This window comes from Vanacampus margaritifer, chromosome 5 (genome assembly GCF_051991255.1).
Source record: "Vanacampus margaritifer isolate UIUO_Vmar chromosome 5, RoL_Vmar_1.0, whole genome shotgun sequence".
NCBI classification, from domain to species: domain Eukaryota; kingdom Metazoa; phylum Chordata; class Actinopteri; order Syngnathiformes; family Syngnathidae; genus Vanacampus; species Vanacampus margaritifer.
In genome coordinates, this window is record NC_135436.1 from 24,776,925 (window position 1) to 24,799,767 (window position 22,843).

A 22,843-nucleotide genomic window follows, 5' to 3' on the forward strand; every position below is an offset into this window, starting at 1 on the left:
TGTTAAACGTGTTCAACATCTACGATGACAACTCAGATGTGTGGTTGACATCGAATTTGGCGTTTGGTTTTTGAGTCAAAAACAATTTTGGATTAAAAACTGCACCGCCAAAAAATCGAGGATCAAGCTGCTGTGTTGATTGTTTGTAGTCACCAGGTGGGCTAAATATTAGCTTAGCTGTTCTAGTACTATTTCTTCTTCTCTCAGTCTGGATGACCTTGCCTGCCTCTCACAGGTCAGTCTTGGTACTACAACAGCCATCTGGTCCGCGACTATCAGGGAAAGGGAAGATATTTTTTTTTTGTGATGTACTACGTCGGTCGTCTAGTACACAAACTACGATAAGAACAGTCACCAAACATATTGCGATGTTTTTAGGGATTTTTCACATTTTAAAACTCGAGCGCGACTAACGAGCCTCTCCACCCAAAGTTCACAGACCCCCAGCTGAAGGAGGGACAACGCCCGATGCGCGGCCGCAGCGAAGGTCCGAGCGGGTTCTGACGAATCATGGGCGTGCTCCAGCTCCACAACCCGGCTCACCCCGACACGCTGCTGCAGCGGGCCAACCAGATGCGGCTGGCGGGCACCCTGTGCGACGTCATCATCACGGTGGACGGCCACGAGTTCCCGGCGCACCGCACCGTCCTGGCCTGCACCAGCAAGATGTTCGAGATCCTGTTCCACCGCAGCAGCCTGCGCTACGCCCTGGACTTCCTGTCGCCCAAGACCTTCCAGCAAATCCTGGAGTACGCGTACACCGCCTCGCTGCAGGCCACGGCCGAGGACCTGGACGACCTGCTGTACGCCGCTGAGATCCTGGAGATCGAGTTTCTGGAGGAGCAGTGCCTGAAGGTGCTGGAGACCATCCAGGCCGAGGAGAGCGAGGACGCGCTGGTGCGAAACCACGTGGCCGGAGACCACGCCGACCACGCCCGGGCCAGGCACTGGCGCCACCTGATGTCCAAGAAGCATTCCATCCCGGACGGAGCCCCGCGCGCCACCCCCGCTGCTCTGCACCACCTGACCTTGTTCCATATGACGGAGAGGAGCCCAACAGGGACGGACCCCAACGCCCCTCCAGAACTGAGCCCTAAACTGGACATGAGCATGGACATTTCCCAGCAGGGTGGCGCCGTGGCCCCGACACTCGAACCCATCGAGGGCATCAAGTTGGAGAACATGCAAGTGGACGAAGCGGACTGCTGCGAGGGCCGCTCGTCCGGAAGCTGCGCCTCCGACCCCGGCCGGGACGAGGGCCCGGGGACGCCGCTGAGAAGCAGCGTGATCACCAGCACCCGAGAACTGCACACCAGCCCCGAGGAGGGCGTGGTGGGGAGCTCTCTGGACGGGTTCCCCGGGATAGCCGAGAAGCACCTGGCGTCCATTTACTCCATGGCCCCCAACCGCGCCGGGGAGGCCATGACGCAGGTGTCCGTTTCGCTGGCCCCGTCCCTGGGCATGCCGCTGGACCCGCGGGCCTACGGCGGACTCTTGCACCAGGGCCTTCTGCACCGGGAGCTCCTGAGCAGGCTGGGCCAGTTTGCGGCGGGAATGAGGCACGAGGGCCCCGTGCAGGGGCCGCAATGTTGCGGCGAGTGCGGGCTGCAGCTACACAGTCGGCAGGCCATGGAGCAGCACAGGTAACAACAACACGCACTTCATTAGCGCCAACTAATGTAGAAGTCTAGCAAAGCCAAAGACCAGCAAATCCTTAAAGACAAAGTCAACCCCCCAATTTTTTTTTCGACAATAATACGCTCTATGCAGCCCCACTAGTCTATATATGGCAATCTGGTTAATATTGCGTTAGTGGAATATGAGTTAAGCAGCAAAATCCAGCTGTTTTATTATTAGATAATTTGTAAACATTTTTAATCGGGTCCAACTCATATGGATTTTTTAAATTATTATTTTTTTATTAAGGCTGATGTTGATTCTGATATTTGGATGAATAAATACCTCAGGGTTCAGACAACGACCAATCACAGCTTACCTGTTCTCTGAAGCTGAGCTGTGATTGGTTGCTACCTTAGCAACTGTGATGTCATCTTCAGTTGACAGCAAGTGGCAAAATGGCCGCCCCTGAAATGGATAAAAAGGTCTGGATTTTGCTATAATCCATAAATGTACAATTAATCAGACTGTCATGTTTAGACTAGTGAGGTCACATACAACATATTATTGTCAAGAAATGTTCTAGGTATTTTCACAACCTAAAATCGTTCCTACATATTTAAATAATATTTCCAAACAAAAACGTTTCTCATGCAAATGAGCCACTGCTCAACCGACACCCTCTACGGCGGAGCCAATGCCAAGTATAACTTTCGTTACCATGACGATACGGGCGGATATGGTGAGCTTCTTCTATTAGCCCGTGCACTGAAGAATAAAAAATCTAGCATACAGTACATTATTATAGTAAAAGTGTGAGTTGTATTTTCACTGGTACGGGCAGCACTTCACTACATAAATGTTTATGTCGATCCGTAAATCCTAAATTTTAATTGTGAGCGGGCCTAAAGACAATAAGAGCACGGATTGTATTTTCACTCGTGGAGGCAGCACTTCACTACCAAGCCATGGATTTACACGCTTAAATTGGAGACTGTTAGCTAATGCTAATGCTAAGTCCGCTTGAAATTGCTGTCAGGTTCATGAAACATGTAATGGAGGAAGTATTTTGTAAATAAGGAAGACGTTCATGATTGTCTTGCCAAGCCCTCGTCCCGGGCACGCACCCGGGCACCAACCTGGCGACCCTCCACTGACATTTATTTCCTCCTCGTGCCACTCCGCCATCCTGTAGGATGTTTAGTGATGTGCCATCTTACTCAGCGAGACGGACGTGCGCATGTCTGCGGGCCGGCGAGTTGAGATGCGGCGGGGGTTTGTGCTGGAGTGAAGTTGCAGTAGGTCCGTAACCAGGTCACTGAGCATGCACCTGGTTCGACGATTGACATTTGCTAGTGCTTTGCTGACAGAATTTCTCCGCGAGCGCTTTCAGCTGGAGAAGAAAAAAAAAAATATCCCAAATTTGGAGTTCTCAGAGGGCTGCTGCTTGTGGAATGAGGGATTACGGATTTTTGGAGTCTACGTTTACATTCCGCCACAGGGATGATGTAAAGTTATACTAATAAACTATTTTAACATTTCAGATGGTTTGTATTATTATTTTCAATTCTAATTATTATGGTTACACAACAACTGACAAAAGATGCTGCATATTCCATTTTCAGTCCTATTCTCTTTTCCCCAATACAATATTTTTGTAATTGTGTATTTTCCATCAAATAGTTTTGCATTAATAGATCATTTTGAAACATTTTTAATCGGGTTCAACTCATATGGATTTTTAAAATATTTTTTTTTATTAAGGCCCATGCCGATTCTGATATTTGGATCAATAAAATTCAAATAACATAACAATAGGCTGATTAATTACAAAATATAAATGATGTATAATTTATTTTTTTGGTGCCATTAACGCTTAAAACAATAAAAAAATGAATTACATTTGACTGTCTTACGATACTTTGTTCTTAAATATTTAACTTTGCAACAGACCGAAAAAAAAATATCAGAAATGGTCTTTTATTGTCTGATGCTGATTTTAAAGAGCTAAGCTAATATCAACCGATTAATTGGTCATTAACATGATTGCTTTGGCTCATTATATTGTGCTTTAAAAATATATATATAAATATATATATTTTTTTTTTTTCTAGCTAATATTTTCTAATTGTTTAGCATTTTTTGTATTTTTTTTCTGTGGCATGATTTTCAAATATCTTTTTTGTAAATTTATTTATTTTTTGGTCCAAAATCGATGTCCTTTCCCGATATTTTTGTCTAATATTTTAGCATTTTTTTTCTTTTAATTTTTTTGTAATAAAGCAATGATGTTAAATATATCATTAGATTTCGTCACAAACAAGTTATAACGGAATCAACTGCTGTTTGCCGCCAAGTACTGCACTTTCTTTTGGCTCCATTGATTATCCAATCTATCGAACACTTGCAAATTCACCTGTTCAGTCTTATTATGCAGCTTCATGTAGTATTTGCCCGGAAACCCATACAGAGCTAGTAAATATTCAGCAACGACAAGCTACATCTCGTCCGCTGTCAAGCGGAATCCTCGTGTCAAAAAATACAATTAAAAATCACAAACTTTTAGGAAATCCAAAAAATGGCAGTGTTTCAGTTAAAGAACATGACGAATCACTATTCATTTATATATATTCATATATATATATATATACATACAGTATATATATAAAAAATCTAATTTATTATGCTGTCATTTATCAAAATTGTCTAATAGCGACAACAGCCAGCCCCTCGCCACCATCTTTTCAAAGGTCTTAGAGCCATGTGTGAGGCAACAAATAAAACTGTTGACACTTTCAATTGGTTGATAATGCATACAAATAACAAACAACGTGGTGACAGTCTAATAGTATAGCACTTGCAAAAGACATGGCACTCTGCAGCAATCATTCGGCGCTGTAGTAGCAGGCGCCAATACTGGTGCTTCTTAGTCACAAAAAAATAAATACAATCTTTCTTTTAAAATGAATTACTATGCACATTAAGTGCATTTTTTTTTAATTGTGTTAGCAGGCAGACATTTCCTGTGGTTAATTGATAATAAATCATATTATTTTCCATGTTAAGTGTTATGATCAGGAAACTTCTAATCAAGCTGAAAAAGTTGGGCTTGAAATAAAGAAAATGTTTTTTTCACACTTTTCGCTTGATTCAAATCGATGTTTCTGGCACTTTTGTATTATAAAATGACAGGGTGGCCCGGGGGGGGAGAAAGGGAAATTTGTAGTCATAAAACAGAGACATCATTGTCCTTGCCTTTTACTGCCGGGCATTCCCAAGTAAGTTTTTAAAGACCACGTCGCATCACTTAATCCGTTGGGGGATCTTTTGGACTGTAGAGTACAGTTTTAGCAGTAGTAAAATGAATGGATGCTATAAATGTGTTTTTTTTTGTTTGGTGTATTTTTTGCCCACAGTCTTACAATGGCCTCTTTTGGAGGCAAGCAGGGTGATGTGAGGATGGAGAGTACAGATGCCTCGCATGCTCAGATGTGTCTGATATGATATGATGGCTTTCGCTGGCGGCCGGCCTTCGCCATGCAGTCGTCTTTTCATCGCGGCTACATGAGGAAATGTGTGTATGTGTGTGTGTGTGTGGATATGTGTGTGTCTTGCAGCGCCGGCGGGTGGAGGCACGCGTACGTCTGCACTCTGAAATTAGCCAGATATCCCATTGTCTGTGTTCCCGCCGCATTCACGCGTTTTGTGATTCACAAACTCCGAGGGGCCTCTCACGCTAATGATGCTGCATTCAGACGGGCCCCGACTCTTGCCGGAATTTAAAAAAAAAGAAAAGAAAAAAGAAGAAGATATGGCTCCTCTTGTTAGGAAGCACACAATGGCGTATGGAAAGAGGAAGAGGAGCACAAAAAAAAAAAAAAGAAGCTGCCTAAACAAAACACTTGTGCTAATACGCCGCCTTTGTGTCTCCGCTTTTTTGTCACGCAGGAGGCTGCATGACGACGAGAAGGGCCACGGCTGCGAGTTCTGTGGCAAACACTTCCAGGACAGCATGCGGCTGCGCATGCACATGCTATCGCACACAGGTACAGCACAAGATGGAGAATTTTTCACCTTACAAAAGCTCACTCGGTTGATTTTTTTACTTTGTCTTAAGAGTCTGCTTAAGAGCTTAATGTTAACACTTAATGCAAAACACCATAGACAGGCTAACAAAACTAGCGTCGGTGGGGCTAGTGCCGCAAAAACAGCGTCAGAGAGGAGAGAGAGAGAAACAGGCGTGACGGTGATGAGGTGAAAAGCACATCTGGATAAAAGTCGTGCTTTGCTACCATCTTGCATTTTTGGTGCCATGGAACCATGTTGAGATTTTACACCAGCTTGTATAATTTTGGTGTCATGGAACTATGATTAAGTGAGTTGAGGTGCTTCATTTAGAAGGGGGAAAAAAATCATACTTTTTCAACTGCTTGTGGTATTTTGGTATAGAGGACCAATACTGCCAAAATAAAAATAAAAATAAAGAAAAGTGAAAATAAAAAAGAATAAAAAATACCCCCCAAATTATATAAATTGGAATAAAAACAGAAATATATATATATATATATATATATATATATATATATATATATAAATTACAAAAGAAGATTGCTATAGATGACCAAAACTGACAAAATAAGAAAAATAATAAAAGTATAAATAAAAACAGATATTAAAAAAAATCAAAAATTAAACACAAAAAATATATATAAATGGGGAAAAAATACAGGAAAAAAAAAATACAAATAAATTACCAAAATGAAAAAAATGAGATGACGTTACAACATTATAACGCATGGTAAAACCCATATCACGCAGGTTTTTCGATGTCAAACAACACCTAAAAAAAAATTGGCATAAAAAATACGTTTAGGGACACATAAGCCATCTCTGATTAAAATTAGCTTTTGACCAGTGTTGATATATAGCAGAAATGTCTTTCTTCTTCAATCTTTGTCACTCAGTTTCAAACATGAACTTTTGTGGTATTCATATCAGAATTACTTGTACGGTTGTACGGAAGAAAAAAAATCAATCAATCAATGAACAGTCGTTGGGGAATTCTAGTGTACAAATTACAAATAGTATATTGTCACGCTCTTAAATTATTATTTTTTTGCCTAAATCATCTCCTCATGATGCAAATAGTTCCGTATTTTTGTGTTTCCTGAACAATCTGGGAAAAAAAAAAGACTCATGTCGATATGGAAAAACTAAAACTAATTCTAAAACTATTTTTTGAAAATTCTCCATTTTAATTTAAAAGTAAAACTAACTGAATTTGAAAAAAAAAGCTTGGACAAAATAAAAAAAATGGCAAATTATTATAACCCAGCCTCCTTTATGGTTCTTCCGCTCGCCCTTTCAGCTGCACCTGTTCCCCGTCGTCCTCCTCTTTTACCTCTCAACCAACCAGCCCCTCCCCTCCCCTCCCCTCCCCAGCACAGTCCCTTCCGTGTTTTTGGGCCTCTCGCCAGCTCTGCCCCCTTTTATTTTTTTCCGGAGTGATGACATCATCAGCCCGCTGCCGGCAGGCCTGGGTGTTCTGCCAGTGTTCCGAAGCGTGTGTGATGGCTCGCTCGCAGATGTGTGTCCAGGAACACACTGTACCCAAATGCAGACTTAATCAGACCTGACTGCTCTCCCAGCTACTTTATCCAAAATAGAGAGCGAGGAGCAGAAGGGAGGGGGGTGGCTATATAATCAGGGACTGAAAATGCAACTAAAATACAAAGCTCAGCTGTGTACAGACACGGTTTCCGTGCACGTTGACATCCTTGCGACGGCTGAGAGGAGAGATCTTGAAACTTTACCGTCCCTTTTATTGTCACACAAGCATGCGTCCCGCTTTTTTTTTTGTTGTTGTCTGCAGCACCTTTAACCTGAGAGTTTCCCCGACCCCCGTAACGCGACATGAAAAACAAACAAAAAGGCTGCGGATCTCATTTGTGTGTCGCCGCGTATTTGGGTAGAGCAGCCTCAGATCCCGCCGGTTGCTAAGGAGCGAGCGCTCCGCCGCTCTAATGGGCTGATTTGGTATGCAGCTCGACGCCGGCTCTTATTTTGGTATGCCAGACAAAGTGTTTTGATGGAGGACGATTGCAGCCGCGTCTGGAGACGGTTTGATGGTTTATGGATGAGAGCACACTCCGTGCCTTTGACTGCACAAGACAATGCACTATGTTTTCTTCTTTTTGCCTTTTATCACACGAATCGCACACGGTGCAAAACAACACAACGCGGCGAGCTGGACGGCGTCACACAACATTAGGATCTAGTGTGTAACACTATTTGCTCCGTGCAAACTATAAAGGATGAGCAGATTTAAGGGTTTTTTTTGTTTTGTTTCGGCAATGGTGGCACCGTGTGTAAGTGTGTGTGTGTATGTACATAGAGTTGAAAGAGGACCACATTTAGGGCTGCGCCGTTGCGAGTTCCCAAAGCTTGTGGGTGTTTTAATGAGTCATTTTAACTTCATTTAAAGCCAGCTGAGCAGAAAATAGATCAGTGAATGAGCCCAGGGCCAGTATGGATCTGCAACCGATTTACATCGCTGCGAGAGCCAACCCACATCCAAACAGCTGTGTGTGTGTCTGCGGGCATGGATCGCAACCTCCAATGTGGAACACAAATCGGTGCTGTGATGCTAATTGACTTCAAAGTTGTAGTTTAATAAAATGTTTTAATCAGTGGTTCTCAATTATGCAGGCTTTGCGATACAAATCAAATACAAAATTTAAAACAAGCCAAAAATGGTGCAACAAAGCTTAAAGTTATGCATGCAGCTAGTTAGAACTTCCAATAGGAATGGGAGAGTATCGATACCGGCCTTATGCTGCGTTTGAGGAAGGTGGGAAGTCGGACGTATCCCAGTTGGAATCTCCCAGCAAGCTCAAAGCATTCAAAGCGAAGGTAAACAACAAAGATGGCTGATTCTGATCAATTGTTTGTTGTGGTTTACCAGTGAGTGGAAATCATGTTGGGTTACGTAACGTTACATTTTCAAATAATTAAATTAAGCTTTAGAATAAATAAATACATAAATATAACCCCCCCGACTTTACAACTTGCTTTTCCGAGTTCAAGGGGGTGTTAGAAAATCATAAATAAATCATTGGGAAACTACGTCATGATTTTACTTGACGGGTTTTCTCGTCAATGGGAATGAAAGAAGCATTCGCTATAAATATGTACATTTATAGGGTTTATATTAATGCTTAGTGGTCTATCTTCAAAATGTCATTGGTTTGATAAAAAATTAACGTATCAAAATTACTTGTTTACTTTATTTGAACCATTGTCGACTTGGGGCATTTTCCTCCTAAATTTGTGTCGAATTTGTACATTTGTAAGAGTCGACTGTGTGAAGCTGTAGATGCAATTTGAGTGCGGCAAAAAAAAAAAGGAGCATAGGTGAGCTGGGAAGTGTAGTTACAGTGCATGTGATGGGATTTGGGGTGTTGACTCAGAAGTGTTGTGTTTTTTTTTTTTTTGTTGTTGGTTGGTTTATCCTAGCCGAAAAAAAGTGGCGTGCCGCAGGCGCTAAGCGTCTGCTGTAGAGAGCGAACACCCAGTCCTTCTGTGGCCTCTCAGGCAGACAGTCTGCTCGCTGTTCAGAAGCTGATAACAGGGGGCATGGTAAATAAAACTCTTCAGCTTGGCGAAAAGGGCCGTTGCACCCTGTCTGACGCTGACGTTTGTCCCATTGCTGCTTTTCTGTGCTGTGCGAGCACCTGAAAAGCACTAAGTGTACAGCAAAAATAATAATAATAAAAATCCCAAGATGTAGATGTGACTCAGTGTGCTAAATGACCACAACGCTGTCTTTTTCAAATGTGTCCCCCAGCTCCCGCCGAGGCTCTGGTGTGCGATCAGTGCGGAGCCACCTTCTCCTCGGAGGAGGCTCTGGATGCCCATCGGCTCACGCACACAGGTTCGTCGCGCGCGCACACACACACACTAAAAACACACACTTGGGCTGCTCCCATGACTTTGCGACAGAATTTTGCTGGTCATGCTGGCCGGTTTCAACTGTTCCTGTCATGATACTCCATAATTTATCGAGAGGGATGTGGGAGGCCCTCTCACATGTCGGCTGCTAATATCTCTCAGTATCCAAGTCCACCGCGTGCTACTTGCACACAAACCACAGCTTTGTAAAATAACACTTGGCATTACAGTACCAAACATGCCACACATGCCATTTCTCATCACCACTTTACTATCTCAGGTCAACAACAACATCCAAAACGTTTTTTCATCCTCTGGAAAAATATAAAGTGGGATTAGTCACAAAAATTCGATTCCATACAAAAATTTATTCGGACTTTGCTACCGATTTGCATAAAGTATCTCAAAATACTTAAATTCTTAGTGTTGCGTAACGCACGGTGACTGATCAGCCATGGACGGCGCTGCTGGACAGCAAAAACAATTGGATCGCAAACAAAGTTCACAGCATCACACTGCTGGCCAAACGAAAAAGTGCTGTATAGGAATAACAAAAACAAGAAGGCGCCACCTCAAGACACGGTGACATACTGCATTGTTACAATTGTTATTAGTTTAAACAATATTGGGTAGTGGATGGCATTAAAATGAAATTATAAACCATCCATCCATTATCCATGCCGCTTATCCTCACACTACTGTAAATATATTTTATTGCTTTCATGCTGTATTATACTGTAGTGCAGGGATGGGCAACTTAAATGCTGGAGAGGGCCACCATTTTTCATCAGTGCTACTGGGGGCCACATAGGACCACGTACTTCCTAACCAGATGAATGACAAAAAAAAAAAGTATAAAAAAACAAACACTATCCTAACCCAACAACAACGGGTTGGAAGCTAACAATAAAATAACCACATGCTGGATTTTTTTTTCTTTTTTTCTTGCATTAAAAAATATATATATTTACGGATGGCACAAAACTGCTGAACAAGAAACCAACATTTGGTGCAAAAATTCAATTTGTACATTTTTTTCCATCCACAAAAATCAACTCACTCAACCTTTTTAATATTACACAAAAAAATCGAACCACTACTTTCAGGGTTATTTTGTACAAAACATTTTTTATATATATATATAAAAAACGACCCGATTTATTTATTTATATATAAGCCAAATATTTTTTTACTCAAACGTTTTTTTGAGTATATGTCCAAATCCACAAAAAATAAAATAAAATGGCCTTCTCATGTCTGCAGGGCAGTATAAAACACAGTGTAAGTGCAGCTCATGTCTGCCATCTAGTGATGAATTCTGATATTACAACTTAAAACCATAGGCACATATCCACAGTTCGGCGGCCGTAGATTTGCATATCATAAGATTTTATTTATTTATTTTTAATTTTTAAAGTAAATTTTTAAAGTATTTTGGAGAATTTTGAGCAACTTTGACTTCCATGTTAAGAACAATCACATCTGTCGTGCTGCTATGATGTAACGCTTGGGAGATGATGCAATTGTACCTACACAGCTCACAGTAAAAAGACAGGTTTACTGTACCGTGGTGACCTCAAGTGAACTTAGCGCTTGGTTGACTCAAGATGACATGGATGCTACGCTGGGTTCAGTACAGCCTCAGGCTAAGGTTCATTCTCATTTTATGAGTAATTTCTTCAGGGAATCAAGTGTTTCCCCCAAAAAGGGTTCTAAATACAGCACCCGCCACAATTCAATTAAAAGTCACGCTAAAGCAAGAGCATCCAAACCCAAAGTGTCCTGGAGGCAAATCAACTCAACAAGAAGGAACAATGGAATTTATTTCTGCTGTCTTATTCCTTTCTTGTTTGCCATTTTGTGAATCTTTCCCAAGCCACCAGGACACGAAGCTAGCAAATCCCAGTGACGTAAGTCACTATTAGCACGCTGGCTAACCTGATACCCGTCAAAACATCATGTGAAATATGCAGAGGCAGCTGAACGTTGTTTGTTTCTGTTAAGGCAACGGCGTGTCGTAATCGTATCCTAGAAATAAAAGCTCCAGTCACTTCGGTGGTACACTGGCTTGTAATGAGATCAAAAAATAGACCCCTGCGTGGTTTGGGATGTATCTTGTGTTAGCGTTAGCATCAACACTATTCACAACTGGGGGCAGTGCTTGAAATGAGGCCTTACAAGTTGATTTTGAAATTGAATTGCCAGCAGAGGAGTTGATGATTCAGATAGATTGGGATTCTGAAGAAACGCAACATGATTAGATAAGGCCTACATCCACACTATTGCAGTTTTTTTTTTTTTTTGCTTGTTTATACGTAATAAGAGATATAGTGTTCAAGCTCAGAGTGGTTTTTAACATGTACATTCTGTTCATTAGCTAGCCTTAACAGCAGCTCACTTTGCATTTTAAGTTCTGATTATGTGGACTAACCCACATAAAGATGGCAAACGTAAACAAAACGGAAACTTATTTTTAATGACGTCGTCATCCTACCTAGTAAGGATGCAACGATATCCAAACATCACAATGTCATAAATATCACGATATGAACCTCATGATTTTTTTTAATTAGCACAATATTGTGGGGAGGTTGGCGATGTAAAAACAAGCTAACGATACTCTATAAAATCTCCTGATATTGTTCTAAAAAATATTAGGGGAAAAAAAGGACAATGTTGTGTTTTTATTGTACATAATAACAGCAGTGACAAAGAAAGAGGCTTGTCATGTGACATTATTATCATGCTCATATTGGCTTAGCGGCGCAAAATATGTTCTATGTAATTCACAAAGCTGTGTTCGGCTGAAGCGGGTCAAAAGTAATGTTTTGCGACGGAGATGTTATAAAATATTTGCTGGTCCAACCGATTTAGGGGAAGGATAACTGCCGCAGTGGCCAAAACATTCCTAACTAAAATTCAACTGTAATATTGAATTAACCACCAGAGGGTGCTAGAACTGCACAAGTGGAATACAACCTTGCCTTTTTAACAGATGTGCTTGCTTTTAATATTGTGACAACGACAATGACGAACGACATTGTGGCAATTTTAATATTGCGATTTCACGATATTGCCAATATCGTTACATCCCTACTACTGTACCTAGTGCACCTTGTAATAGTTTATTTCACATTAGCAAGTTGAGTTATAGTGATTTAAATTATGTTAATTAGGATTTTATCTGTTTCTGGCATTTATGGATACAGTAAGAACATGTCCTGGGTCAGAATGACCCCATAAACTTTATTGCTGTTTCTGTGAGGAGGAAAAAAAATCAATAAAAAGGAGGGTTAAGTCGATTTTTATGTTTATTTTGTTTCATTGCGTGTAGATAAGGATTGAATTGATAAATGCTGCTGCCTGCAAAAAAAAAAATTTTAAACAGCTGAAAAATGTTTTTTTTTTTTTTTTAATTTTTTTTATAAATCAGTCACCTTGAATGGGGTCTTAACCCCTTCAGACCCATAGATGATTGCAGTGGACATGGCATATTTGCATATCAAAACCAATAAAAACTCATAATTTGGATGTTAAATGTTCCATATAAGCTTGGTAAGTTTACAACACGTTTCAACGTTACTATCCTTGGTGTTCACTATAACAAATAAAAACATGATATAACCCCCACCCCAAAAAAAAAAATTTCCCCATGTTCTTCTTATATGGGGGGGGGGAAAAAAAGTCAAAATCAGTAAAAAATTATCTTTGTCCAGCAGAAAAAAAATGCGTGTCTGAAGGGGTAAAATTGGTCAAAATTATATATTTATGAATTATATATTTATGATTTATATATATATATATATATATATATATATATATATATATATATATATATATATATATATATATATATATATACTGTCAGAGAAAGGCGATCGCCCTCTTAGGCGCGTTGGCATGTAACTGTAACTCTAGGTGGCACACACAGTATGAATAGTTAATGCCAACGAGGGCTGTCGTCCATGCCCAGAAGTTTCTACCCTCGTCACCCCCTGAGTTGTAAACATCCCCAGCTCGCTTTCAAGCTTGGCGCGCTATCAAGAGCAGAGTACAGCGGGGCATTACTCTCTTATTTTGTCATGAGCTCACCTCGGCCCGGCGTGACGCACGAGCCTATTCTGTTTTTTTTCTCGGGACAGGTAATCTAATCGGCGGTGTTCAGGTTGTGTACGTGGGGGGGGGAAGAGGAGGGGTTACGTGGAGTAAATATCACACACATTGTGCTTTTAAATTGGCCCAAATGAGTTTGGTCTTGGTAGATTAACACTTGTCAGAGCTGAGCAGCTGTTGCCCACCTCCGTGTTGGGACTAGTTGGAATTGTCACAGGTCTCTCTGGCGTTTTGATATGTCAGAGGTGAACGGCCGAGGGTTGCTGTGATCAAAGAGCAAGAGGGAGGGGGCGTGGGGGGGGGGGCATTACTGTGGGAAAGTAGCATGGGTAGAGAAGGGCTACATGAGGACTTCCTAAGGGGTGGGAAGGATTGCTGCTGCTGGTGCCAGCATTGAGAGGGAGAAAACAACATCATGTGCTGCTGTTTACTCCTCAACACAGCACTGTCATAGTCTCCTGACCTACTTGTCAGAGCCCAAAATAAAAGAATGGATCCGTCTCCGAATCGCTCGCACAACAAAGGCGCTTGTTCCGTCGGAGCTGGTGAAAAAACAACAACAAGAAGGGCTCTGGGGCCGTCTTGATTTTTGAGATTGTATCATATCTGTGGCGAAATGGACAGTGCTTGAAACCAGGCCGGCCACGTCTTGTTGTCATCTTGCCTTCAAGGCTCGGGACTTGAGTGCTGGGTTTGTGTACTCACAGCAGCGGCACTGTGGCCACGAATTACAAGACATTACCTCCTGCCCCGGCCGGCCCTTGTAATTAAACAGCACTGAAGCTCCATTCAGCTTTGTAAGGCGCAGAACTTTTAGCGTCCGACATCTTCCCCATAGACTGAACTGTGCACTACTTGGCCCCCGAACGTATTTGCTCTGTGATGATACACAAAAGCACCCCGTGGCCCCGCTCGATTTCTATTGCGTGAAAATTATTTAGATGGAGAGAGTAAAGCGTAAACATTCCAGGAACGGCGGCGGCGGTTAGGCAAGCGGCGAACCGCTGCGCCGAATGGTTCAAAACGGGAGCGACGGAGCCTTTGTTGCATTAATTATTGAGCCGGTTTGTTGGTACGTCGGGTAGATTAGCAGTGGGCCGATGAGAGCCCGGGGTTGTTTGAGGTACTGTAGCATGTGTGTGCGTGTAGAGTGGCCTCCTCAGCGGGGAGCCGTGTGCATGAGCACATACAGTAAGCGGAGTGACTTGAACGCTGGCGGGGTCATGCGAGGTGTGTAGCCTCAACTGAGCCGAGAGGCTTCACCTCGCGCACACGCAGAGCGCAGCCCGGGGACAGAGACGCTGCCTGCTACGTGACGACACTAACTGGTGCGCGTGATGTAATATTGTGAACTGTTGAATTTATTTCCCCTTACATGGAGGGAGGTGGTAGGAATTAAAGTGGAAACTGGTTAATTAAATGACTTGGGCGAGTCCAGAGATAATTTTGTTGAAAATTTTTGGTCATATTTTTTTTTTGTCACAGATTTTTTTTTTTCCTCAGACAAAAAAATAGGCTAAACCTTAACATTGAGAAATGTAAAACTATGCAATACAAATCCATAGAATTCAGGGTTTCCGAGATTGGAGGGTAGATTGGACACAAGCAGAAAAATCCAACCGTTTTTTATCCATCTCGGGCGGCGGCCATTTTGTCACTTTTTTGTCATTTTGCCTGGAAATTACATCACAGTTCCTAAGGGATCAGGCAAGGGCCAATCACGGCTCACTTGTTTCCTGGGTTTGATCATGTGACATTCACAAGCTGAGCCCTTCGGAAACATGATGTCATTTTCAGTCGACGGCGAGTGGCAAAATGGCCGCCCCAGAGATGGATAAAAATGGGTGGATTTTGTTGTTTAATTCACATTCCACAAATAACATTAATCCAAATACCGACTTATAAAACATTGTCAAGAAAAGTTTTGACTTGACTACTTTATTCAAACTCACATTAACACCTAGGCTACAGGCAATTTAGAGTCCTTCATAGATATAACGTGAGCATTTAGGCAACCCCCCCCCCAAAAAAGCTTATTCATTATGTATTTTTTAAATTAATTGGCCAATTAATCAGTCATCGGAATTCGTCGGCGAAGAACAAGTAAAGCTGAGATTTGAACCCAGCACCTTAAAACTGTGGGGCAGACATACTAACCACTCGTCCACAGTGGCTACATAAAATAAGTGAAATAAAGTAAAAGTACATCCTTTACTTTCAATTATTTGTTATTAGCATCTGTTAGGTAAAATTAAATAATAATAAAATTTGCTGTTCTATGATTATCATTGTTTTCCTCTTTGGAATCACTGCTTAGCCTGATGTGGGGGCATAAAAAGCCAAAGAAAAAGAGTAAAAGACACTTTGGGAATTAATCCTTTTGATGCACATCGAGCTGCGGAAAGCGTTCAACTTTAAAAGTTCCAATATAATTATCAATGATTGAACTAAAGAGATGAAAAATGTTGTACTTCTCTTTTGTGTTTCATTAAAAATTAAGTAAAGCCACGCAAAAAAATAAAATAAACCTCGTGACTGCAAAGAAAAAAACAAAGACGACGGAACTCGGCATCCGGGCAGTCAATGAATACAATCTCTTGTTGAATTTGCAGTGGGGTTTACTCGCAGATCCTCGGGGTGGGAAAACTTTTGTTTGCGGTGTGAAAAGAAACAGGCTGCGCTTATTTGTGAATGAAGGGATTAGCTTCAACACTTCACCCCAACACGGAGCGTGAGCCTATCCGGTTGCCTGGACACGTGCTTTGCTCTCTTTTTTTGGGCAACGTGAGAGCCGGAGCTGACTCGCCACTCTCGGAGGCAGATGCGCCAAGACGTTAGTCACGTGATCGTACGTCGGCATGGCGGAGGATGTGCCGAAATAGCATCCCCACCTCGGCCTATCCTGAATTATTAACCCACTTGTGCAGTCTTTCGCACGGGGTTAAATGCAAAGTGCGCGAGTAAATCATTCCTGCCATTCCTCAAGACACAATGGGTCAGTCAACTGCGGCCTTAAAGAAATACCGCTGCTTATATGCTATTGACCCTATTGAGGGACATGGGTCAGGGGGTCATACCGTGCCTTAAAACCCAAATCCCGAGCCTATTGTCTGGTTAAGGGTGAGAGCGCAGGGGGCAATCACAGCCAACTTTAAGGGCTTAGTTATTCTCAGCAGAAACTAGCTCTTCTGCACTTAAGTCTATTGGAAAAACTCAAATCCTTTTTGGAGGGAAATTTAAAGGGATACTTCACTCATTGAGCCATTTTGAACAGTAAGAAGATAATATTTTGTCTATAGTTAATGTGATAACGTAATTTTTCATGAACATTTAATACCGTTATAAAAAATTCATGGCCATATTTTTATTAGTTTAAAATTTTTTCCACGTTTATGTTAACAAGAGTATAAAAACTTAGAAAAAAATATTTTATTGTTAATTTGTATTGTAAATTTAGAACAGATATAAAATTTGCGATTAATCGTGAGTTAACTATTGAAGTCATGCGATTAATTATGATTAAAAAAAATTATTGCATGACACCCCTGGTAATTGTACATGAACAGTAATGAAGTTATCAAATTCTGGACATAATATGAACTTTGTACAACTAAAAATGGCTGAGTGAGTCAAGTATCCCTTTAACAGAGCGCAAAACGCTGCCGCCACCAAGACAACACGCGATACACAAGAGCTGCCTGGGAAAGTTGACTTTGTTGTTAAGTTATTTTTGAACAAACCGGAAACTGCCATCACCAGATTTCAAGAACGACATCCTTGTGGCGGGCTTTTATTTTGCCACACAAAAAAACGTCAAAACGTCTGAGCAGATGGCACCAAAAAAAACAACAAAAAAAAACGTTTTTAGTCAAACATGTGGACGGATGATAATTAAAGTGGCTTTGAAGTATTTAAATATGCGGATTATGTGTTATTCAACAAGTCCAGGCTGACCAGACTGGAACACATTGGAGCAGAAAGCACGCCCCCTGCTGGATAAAGCAAACATGAGGAAAGAAAAAGTCTTCAAATGCAGATGGGTCTCAAACGGAGTCGCACAAAACGTAAATCCGGTTAAACGGTGAAGGATTTATGGTACGGCGGATTGAGAGCGGTTACTCCGTTGTCTTTCAACTCAAATATTGTGATACGTGGGCGAGAAAGGGCTCGGGTCATTAGTGGCCAGCATAAAGACAGCGGGTGAGGTGGGGGTGGGGGTGGCAATCGGAGCTTATGACTAATGGTCTCAGTCAATAAGGGCCTGAACCTCATTGTGTGCTCTTTGTGCGGTCCCGCAGCCCCGAAGCCTGTACCAGGTGCAGCTCAATCCAGTGGATGGCCTCCCTGCGCCATTGTTAAGACCAGGGAATGCCTTTCATCCCGTCCTTTTGCTGTTAATGATTACAGACGAGCCTCTTCTATTAGTGTTTTTTTACAGGGATGCGAGAAAAACACACGCATGATAAGTCATCCATCTTCTTCACGATTGCACAACACCCCCCCCCCCAAAAAAAAACGTATTTGTTTGCGCAAGATTAAGACAACAATGCCCGTTGAATGTTTTTGCGGGCTTGATTTGTTTCTTTGTCTCTCGTCCGTTAACTTGATTGAACCCAAAAGCGGGTCGGCTGACACTCTTCCCTCTTTAGTATGAGCGCCCTGCATCCCTTTCCCCTGCGTTAATTCCAATTTAATTGCCAGTTGCCTCAAGGCACTTCAATAACAGTAACAAATGATTTGATTTAGTGGACCTCATCAGACTGCATTTTAAATGTGACACAGCAACCCCACTTGAATTCCAATGAAGTGCTGGCACAGTCCTGTGTTTACTAATGATCCTCCGCTGGAGATGTCTGATTGAATCTCAGTCAGGAGCGATAGGCGCAGCGAGGTTTGGGAGAGGATGTGAAACCTGAGCAGACAAGACAAATAAGGACCCTCATAATCTCATATGAATGGCCGACTGTCTGGAGAGGCATTCTCTGTGTCTATAAAGCCGCAGATTAGTCGGCTCCTCGGCATTACCGCACGTATGATTTTTTTGGAGTGGATCTGGAGTGGCGGCGTCCACAGCCCGTAGATCAAGCGGCGAGCTGTATGACAGCCAAAGGATGCACGTCTCGTAGCCATTTTGACTTAAACGAGCCTGCCGGCGGCCGCCCATCTGTATTCCTCGCCACACTCGGCGCAACAGGAAAGCAGCCCCAAAGAGATGCCAGGTCACACACAGGATTAAACTGGATTGTGTGTTTTTTTTTCTGCAGTCCTGCCTTTAATGGCTTGATATCACTACTTAACATTCTGCACAGGGTGCACGGTGTAGGCATCATTTAGGGCGGAGCCACTATCAGCCGCTCTTTTAGCACCGAGGACTTCACAGGCTGAGGCTGACTCCTGATGGGGAACCAAGAGAATAATTACACATCTAACATAGCGGGAAGGAGCCATTGATTGTGTGATTGGCATGCGCTACGTTGGGTGGGAAATTCTTCAGGAAAACAATGACTTTCATGGTTGAAAATAGAACGTATAAAAGGCTCACAGCTGAAAGCGCCCGCGGGCTTTTAGGAGAGTTGGTTTAGGTAGAGACACTTGCTCTTTGAAAGAAGCTTTTCCCTCCGAGGACTCACACAAAGTTGAAGTGACCCAGTTTCCCCACTTAAGGCCCCGTGTCTGCGCGCCGTACTGAAATAACCGCGCGCCTCCGTCTCTCCTTTTGTGCCTTCTCCAGGGACTGACATGGCGGTGTTCTGTCTGCTGTGCGCAAAGCGCTTCCAGACCCAGAAGGGCCTGCAGCAGCACATGGAGGTCCACGCCGGCATGCACAGCTACATCTGCAGCCACTGCGAGCGCCCGTTCCCAAGCCACACCACCCTCAAAAGACACTTGCGCTCGCACTCTGGTAAGAACAGACGCCGCCTTCCTGTGCGCCTTCACTGCTGCCTAGGCAGGAAATGGCTGTCTAAAGCCTCTCTCGTGTTGCTAAATAACAAAATATTAGTCACAGCTCTCGGTGAGATGCAGTGGAATTGTACGCCATCATAATATGGTGGGACAACCCGAGTCCAATACAATTTGCTCCATGACTCTTAACTAATTCCCCCCCCCAAAAACGTTATATTTAAAATGTTGCCATGGTCCCAAAGATGTATTTATACGTTTATGTTTTTTTTTTTTTTTTTTTTTGCTATAGCATACAGAAGGCTTTAATGCAACCTCTGAACTGAAAAGAATGGCTTAAGCAATGGTAGTTATTACAAAAACGGACAGCAGGTGGTAGCAGAGTATAAGAGATCAACCAGGGCCATGTTGCAACCAGCTCTTTTTCCCCAGTGTTTTTAAGAGGTTTGTGAATAATGACGAAACTTGACGATATTTGAATGCTAATTGCTGCAAAATGGAAACAGATTTTTCCTGATGAAAGAAGAGACTCTAATCGTTTATTTAGTAGGTTCCATGTTTTGACTCAAACTGGGTCTTGCAAAATCAGTCAAAATCAAGTAAAACAGTCAGGAGCGAAGGAGATTGCTTCAGTGAAAAATGACTGGGAGTTAATGAGTAAAAAAACAAAAAACAAAACAACACATTTCCATCCCTTTAAAAAAAAAAAAAGAAGACATTTCAAATCGACCGTGTACAAACAAAGATAATTGGTCGGCTTTCATGGAGGACGACTGAAATGGGAAAATATTAACTGTTGAGGAACTTAAATTGCGAGCATTTGGATGATTTTAAACAAAAAACAAATCTAAACAATTGATTATCAGAAATAATTAATTACCAATCAAATTGATATAATTGATTAATTGTCAATTAATCGTTCAACATGCAGAATATTGTAAAGTGTATAAAAACTGACTCTACAGCTAATGTTTAAAACAACATTTAGCAACAATACACTATATAATGACACTAAAATTGAGTAAAGCTACTCACACTTAAGACGCTGGCCTCATTGTGCCATTCGGGTCATTTTCACGCTAGTAATCATGTTGTCAACTAGGGGTGTTTTCAACCGATTTGAATTAGAAACTTACTTTTGATCAAAAACGAGTGTATCGAATCAAACCGAATTGTTCCACTTTAACATGTACCGTCCTTGAATCATAATCTGCAGGGTATCGAGATGCATGTCAAATGATCTCTTACTTGAGAGATGCACACCCCAAATACATATACACAAATTGCAGTTCATATTCTAAAATGACAAGAAACTCATTGGTCTTTTTTGTCAGTTGGTTGTTCCCTTAAAATTGATTTGAAATATGATCGGCAAAAAACGGGATTGGTAGGTCAGACTTTTTAGGTCACTGTCAGGCGTATTCGGTAATTGGGCAGAAAATTGTGAAAAAAATGATTTTGATATTTTACATATGACATGGATTTTTTTTCTGTGCCTTTAAGACAAAAAAAAAAAAAAAGACCAAGATGATTATCATGCAACATTTCCTCCATGCAATCACCGGCACCCTTGGCCTTGGCTTCTCAAAAAAACACAAAAAGCCCAGCAAGGGTTTGAACTTGAAGTTTTGTTGTACTTTTCTAGACATTTTAAGTGAACTTCAAAATGTTATCGCTGACATTCAAGTCCCATTAACTCTAAATAGCTCTATCAAAATGACTTTTTGCAAAAGCAGACTTTGCAGTCAACAGTGTGTTCCGAGACACAGACATCGGCGCTTATTCTTTGTATATGACTCAATTTCTTCCGTTAATTGATTAGCACGCATCATCTCCTGGCCCGCTTCTGCATCAGATGACTCACCTCTGCTGTGACAGCACTGTACCGTCATGGCCGGTGCTTATTTTGGGCAATTTCATCGTGTTTATATTTTTGGGTTCTTAGACAGCCGTCGGGGGCTTGTGCAAATTCACGGCTGTCAGTTCCAGTGTGGTTCACGCCAGGCGATAGAGGGAACCCAAATAAATATTGAAGGAAAAGCAAATGGAAATGACTTGTCTTGTGCGTTGGAGCCAGGGTGAGTTTTAGCGCCGCGAGAAAGGCGGCGATATTTGCCGAGGAGATGTCCCCCTTTCTTCTCTTACCTTAAATAACACTCTCAGCTGTCAGGACGGCTTGATGTCTAGACGGGAGAAATACATAATTGATGTGAAGAGACAGAAGTGAGGGGAGTTTTGGCCGTGACAGCGTAGCTTGTTTGTATGCCATTCTGCTTGGAAGTAACATTTTGTAAATGTCAGCGGTGGGTGGGTCGGCGGGGGTTATATTGGGGGAGAATTGGCTCGTAATGAGGAGAGCCATGTATCCTGGGCCTTGCTTGTTGCTGTGGCCACTGAGATAATGAGGCACATAGGTCATTGGAGATGAGTCAAGGCATCAGCCGAGGAGAGAAATAGATTAACTACAGTATAGAGGCGAGAGCAGCGCACGTCTGGGGGGCTTTTATTAGCCATTAGCCGACCGCCGGGAGGAGTGTCCTCGCGTCACAACATTAGCAACGTGCGACGGCACACGTGCCTATTTGGACTCTTCGGACACGGCTCCATATGCAAGCCGACGTGTCGTGCCAAGGATAAAGCTAGCCTCACGAGATAATGTGCCGCGTCGGCGCCCAGGCCGTTGTGTTGACACGACATGAGTTTTTGTGCGTGTGTGTGCGCGGCGTTTGGGTTTTTCCAGGCGATCACCCGTTCGAGTGCGAGTTCTGCGGGAGCTGCTTCCGAGACGACGGCACCCTGAGGGGCCACAAGCGCATCCACACGGGAGAGAAGCCTTACGAATGCAACAGCTGCGGGAAGCGCTTCAGCCTCAAACACCAGCTGGAGACGCACTACCGCGTGCACACAGGTGAGAGCCAATATGGCCGCTCACGCCACGAAGCGGTTGCGCTAGCGCCCCATGGGTCTATTCAGCTGCATTTGAAACAACACAAACTTGCACCTTGTGCTTGATAAGTGAAGATGTCCGGACTAAAAGTAATTCTATGGATGAGCGAATACAGATACTAGTATTGTTATCAAGTGAGGTTATTTTAGTAAACGAAAAACTTAAATTCAGAAAAAGATTTCGTTAACAAAATAAAATAAAAATGAAAATGCTTTAAAAAAAATGTTTTTACTGAAACTACATTTTATGTTTACAAAACTAACTAAAACTAATTATAGCAAAAATGTGCTTTATTTTAGTCTTTGGTAATTAAAC

At 42.3% G+C, this 22,843-nt stretch overlaps 2 protein-coding genes across 6 annotated transcripts in view; one reads left to right on the plus strand and one right to left on the minus strand.

Moving 5' to 3' along the window:
* LOC144051863 (cell adhesion molecule 1-like) overlaps nt 1-22,843 on the minus strand; it is a 321,818-nt gene that overhangs the window by 276,049 nt on the left and 22,926 nt on the right. The gene's annotated exons all lie outside the window — the stretch shown is intronic.
* Nucleotides 1-22,843, plus strand: part of zbtb16b (zinc finger and BTB domain containing 16b) — a 28,463-nt gene that overhangs the window by 1,498 nt on the left and 4,122 nt on the right. The window contains exons 2-6 of one of the 2 annotated variants that reach the window (XM_077565404.1): nt 433-1,643; nt 5,566-5,663; nt 9,464-9,550; nt 19,412-19,582; nt 22,322-22,489. In XM_077565404.1, coding sequence (XP_077421530.1) covers nt 511-1,643; nt 5,566-5,663; nt 9,464-9,550; nt 19,412-19,582; nt 22,322-22,489 — 1,657 coding nt within the window. In that variant the 5' untranslated portion in view covers nt 433-510. The remainder of the gene's footprint in view (nt 1-432; nt 1,644-5,565; nt 5,664-9,463; nt 9,551-19,411; nt 19,583-22,321; nt 22,490-22,843) is intronic. The other variant, XM_077565405.1, reaches the window with a different exon arrangement.